This window comes from Anser cygnoides, chromosome W (genome assembly GCF_040182565.1).
Source record: "Anser cygnoides isolate HZ-2024a breed goose chromosome W, Taihu_goose_T2T_genome, whole genome shotgun sequence".
NCBI classification, from domain to species: Eukaryota; Metazoa; Chordata; class Aves; order Anseriformes; family Anatidae; genus Anser; species Anser cygnoides.
In genome coordinates, this window is record NC_089911.1 from 16,670,609 (window position 1) to 16,674,675 (window position 4,067).

The window sequence follows — 4,067 nt, forward strand, 5'->3', positions numbered from 1 at the left end:
CTGGCCCCAGGCCAGTGCCCACCGCAGCCTGCTGCAGGGCTCTGGGCACGGCCAGCACAGCCCCAGCCCCTCGCAAGGCACCGCAGCTGCTGGCACAAAGGCGGCTCTGGGCCTCCCCAGCAGCCCCCGCGCTGGGGCCAGCCACGGCTCAGGAGATGGAGGGCCGTGAAGCTGCAGGAGCCCTGCTCTCCTGCCTGGGACATCCCCAGCACAGAGTGCCTGTGCCCCGCAGGGCCAGCCCCGCTCCCCAGCCCAGCACAAGAGGCCTGGCCCAGGCACAGAGCAGCTCCGGGTTCCTCACCAGGATGTCATTTGCCTTCAGACCCAGCACCACGGGGACAATCCCAGGCCAGTCAAGGCCAGTTACTGTTTGCTGGGCCATAGGCAAGCAAGAAGGCAGCTCCCAGTCCAGCCCTTGATCCTTCACCGATCACGCTGGGGTTCTGATCCATTGTGAGGCCCAGAAAAGCAAGAGGTCTGTTCAGGAAGCAGCTCCTTGGGTGTATTCCTGAAACCAGGTTTGCAAGAGGCGTGCAGAGACATTGAAGAGATGCCAATGTAGAGATAACAGGACTGTCACCAACATACATGAGATCTCAGGGCTTATCCAAATACAAGAAGCACAATGTGGAAGCCAGAAGAGAGCAGCAGTGAAAAGGCCACGTCCTGCTGCTGGCCATGGCCATGGCTCCAGGGAAGCAGCAGCCCCGACCCGAAGGCAGCAGAGAGGCAGAGCCCAGCGGGCAGTGAGGGGCAGCCGCGAGGGCCAGCGGGGCTGCTCCTCCCTGTGGCAGCTGGGCTCTGGGCCCTGAGCCCCTCCTGCGTGCTGGGGCTGCTCCCCCAGCTCCAGAAAAGATGGGAAGGGATGGAAGCTGAGACCAATGAATTTCTGCTCGACTCTTTTTTGTCTTTATCTAAAGGGGAAACCCACTTCCATAAGTACATGATATACTTGGTTCAAAACTAAAATACAATGATAAACATATAGGATACTAAGTGGATCATTTCTGAATGAAAATCACAAGGCTCAGAAAATAGTATAAAATTAAAGTAAGGCTGTTCGAACACTTATTCAGAAAAAATAAAATAAAATAAAAAAATAAAAGTGTCCTGTTAGGACTTTGCGCCCATTATTAATGATGAAGAAGCATGTATCCAAAGAGTTTCCTCAATGCATCCTTGAGCTCCTTGTTTCTCATGCTGTAGATGAGGGGGTTCATGGCAGCAGGAACCACCGAGTACAGAACTGCCACAACCAGGTCCAGGGATGGGGAGGAGATGGAGGGGGGCTTCAGGTAGGCAAACATGCCAGTGCTGATAAACAGGGAGACCACGGCCAGGTGAGGGAGGCACGTGGAAAAGGCTTTGTGCCGGCCCTGCTCAGAGGGGATCTTCAGGACGGCCCTGAAAATCTGCACATAGGACAGCACAATGAAAACAAAACAGCCAAATGCTAAACACACAGTAACTACAATAAGCCCAACCTCCCTGAGGAATGACTCTGAGCAGGAGAGCTTGAGGATCTGGGGCATTTCACAGAAGAACTGGTCCACAGCATTGCCTTGGCAGAGGGGCAGGGAAAATGTAGTGGCCGTGTGCAGGACAGCATTGAGAAAGCCACTGCCCCAGGCAGCTGCTGCCATCTGGGCACAAGCTCTGCTGCCCACGAGGCTCCCGTAGTGCAGGGGCTTGCAGATGGCAACGTAGCGGTCGTAGGACATGACAGTAAGTGTATAATATCCTGCTGATATGAAGAAGAGAAAGAAAAAGATCTGTGCAGCACACCCTTGATAGAAGATGGCCCTGGTGTCCCAGAGGGCATTGGCCATGGCTTTGGGCAGAGTGGTGGAGATGCAGCCCAGGTCGAGGAGGGCGAGGTTGAGGAGGAAGAAGTACATGGGGGTGTGGAGGCGGTGGTCGCAGGCTACGGCGGTGAGGATGAGGCCGTTGCCCAGGAGGGCAGCCAGGTAGATGCCCAGGAAGAGCCCGAAGTGCAGGAGCTGCAGCTCCCACGTGTCTGCGAATGACAGCAGGAGGAACTCGCTCACCGAGCTGCTGTTGGGCATTTCCTGACTCTGGACGCAGTGGTCTGTTGAAGAGGATAAAGCAGAAAAAAGTTAGAACAGACTTCTCTGAGGAAAACCTGTTGCAGTCTTAGAGCACCCCCAGCCCAAGCCTCTCTCTTTGCAGGAGAACCTTTCTGCAGCTCTCCTGCTTGAGCTGCGGCTGGTGCTGGCTGAGAGTGGCACTGGGAGCAGGGGCTGCTGTGGGCTCCAGAGGAGTCCTTCCTGCTGTGCAGCAGGAGGGAAGCAGGAACAAGGGGGAAACTCAACTCCATTCGACTCGTCGGTTCTTGCAAACAACTCATCTGAACGCAGAGCTGAGCTGTAGGGATTTTGTTTGCTTCATTTTGTCCCAGTAGCCCCTGTAACGCTTAGGATAGGTATTGGATGGTTGAATGCCCTCACATTTCCTGGACACTCCTGCTGATATTTTATGGGAGTGTCCATTATGAAGACCGAGGAGAGCCCTTCTGTCCACCAGTCCTGTTCTCAGCTGCCTTGTGTCACCCCTCTCTCAGCTGCACTGTCATCCCATTCAGGTATTTCCCTGAGAAGAAAGAGGAGAATTCTGCTGAGGAAGAAGGGCCACAGCAAGCCAGATGGAGCTTGGGAGCTTCTCTTCTTTCCATGGCTGCACGAGCTCCAGGGCAGCTGGCAGAGAGCCCGGCCGGGCCAGGCAGGGCAGGGTGTTCTGGGCTGACCAGGGGCACCTGGCTTCGGGCACTCCGAGGGGCTTCTGCCAGACTTCCTCACCTCGCAGTGCCATCCAGCAGGACTCCCAAAGCCTACTGCATTGCCCACTGCCCTCCCAGCAACAAGACCCAGCAGGAGACCCTTCCAGGACGGGCAGCTGCATGGCCCTGCAGCCAGAGACGTACCTTGTCAAGGGCTGTGCAGATTTCTCCTGCAGGCAGCTCTCAGCATCCTCCCACTGCCAACTGCCTCCAAGCCCTCTCTCCTTCTCTCCTCTCCCCGTGCCACCTGCGGTCAGAGCCCCCAGCCCTGCTGCGCCGTGCACAGGAGCTGCTCCTGGGCAGAGCTGTCTCTCTGCACCACGGCCCTCTTGCCACGAGCTCTCTCTGTCCCACGAGCCCGGCCCAGCTCAGCACCAGACGCCCAGCCCAAGGCATTGGAATCCCCCCTCGGGGGGCACAGTGAGGAGCCCACGAACCTCAGGCACTGAGAGACAATTGAAGACATCTCTCAACAAGTCCAAGTCAGAGGCAAGTTTCCTGCAGTGTCCCCCTGAGGGCCAGCACTGACACAGCCTCCCCTTGGAGCTTGTTAGAGCAGAGCATTGGAGGCAGTGAGGACAAGGAGACAAAGGCAATGTGAAGGTGGCACTGATGTGTAGGAAAACTGGATGTGTTTCACCAAGCACAAGGGCCAGGCCTTGACCCCCAGCCCCTGGGAAGGGAGATCCTTTCCCTTCCCACACTGCTCAGGGCTCTTCGTGGGGCAGGAGGAGATGGGGATGTGCATGGCCAAGTGCAGGAGAATGGTACGAGCCCTGCCTGGTTCATGGGTGGGGGCGAGGAGGCAATGAGGCCCTGGTGCTTTACCGAGAAGCTGTCTCCTCCTAGGCCTCAGTGGCAGAGACAACAGCCAGAGCCATGGACACAAAGCCCTGGGTCCTGTTGGGACTCTCAGCCTTGTCACAGCCCTTGCTGCTCTCCACACTAGGCTGTCCTAGGGACTTCCAGACCTGTACCTGTTTTCTTGCTGGCTGCAGACCCTTGTCCATGTGGTATCTCCCAGGATCTGAGCTGAGTCTGATAACTCATATCTTCTTGGTGGCCATGCTCCTCGTAAGGCAGCTCTGTAGGAAGCTGGCCTGGTTCCTGGGGAGCAGCACCACTGCTCGTATGGCATCCCTCATGGGGGATGTTCACGACTCTATGGAGCTAGATGGGATCCCCTCTTGGTACTGGTTCCAGTCAGGACAGAGTTAATTTCCCTCCTAGTAGCTGGTAGGGTGCTATGTTTTGGATTAGGATGAGAAGA

At 56.5% G+C, this 4,067-nt stretch overlaps 1 protein-coding gene across 1 annotated transcript; it reads right to left on the reverse strand.

Annotated features, from left to right (window-relative positions):
- Nucleotides 1–660: 660 nt before the first annotated feature.
- On the reverse strand, nucleotides 661–2,322 carry LOC136788840 (olfactory receptor 14C36-like). Its single transcript, XM_066987552.1, has one exon. It carries the CDS (start codon nucleotides 2,064–2,066, stop codon nucleotides 1,134–1,136), a length of 933 nt encoding a protein of 310 aa, XP_066843653.1. The 5' UTR covers nucleotides 2,067–2,322; the 3' UTR covers nucleotides 661–1,133.
- Between the last annotated feature and the right edge of the window lie 1,745 nt (nucleotides 2,323–4,067).

Excerpts from the sequence above, each read along its gene's own strand:
- LOC136788840 (XM_066987552.1), bottom strand. The coding sequence starts at position 2,066 with ATGCCCAACAGCAGCTCGGTGAGCGAGTTCCTCCTGCTGTCATTCGCA.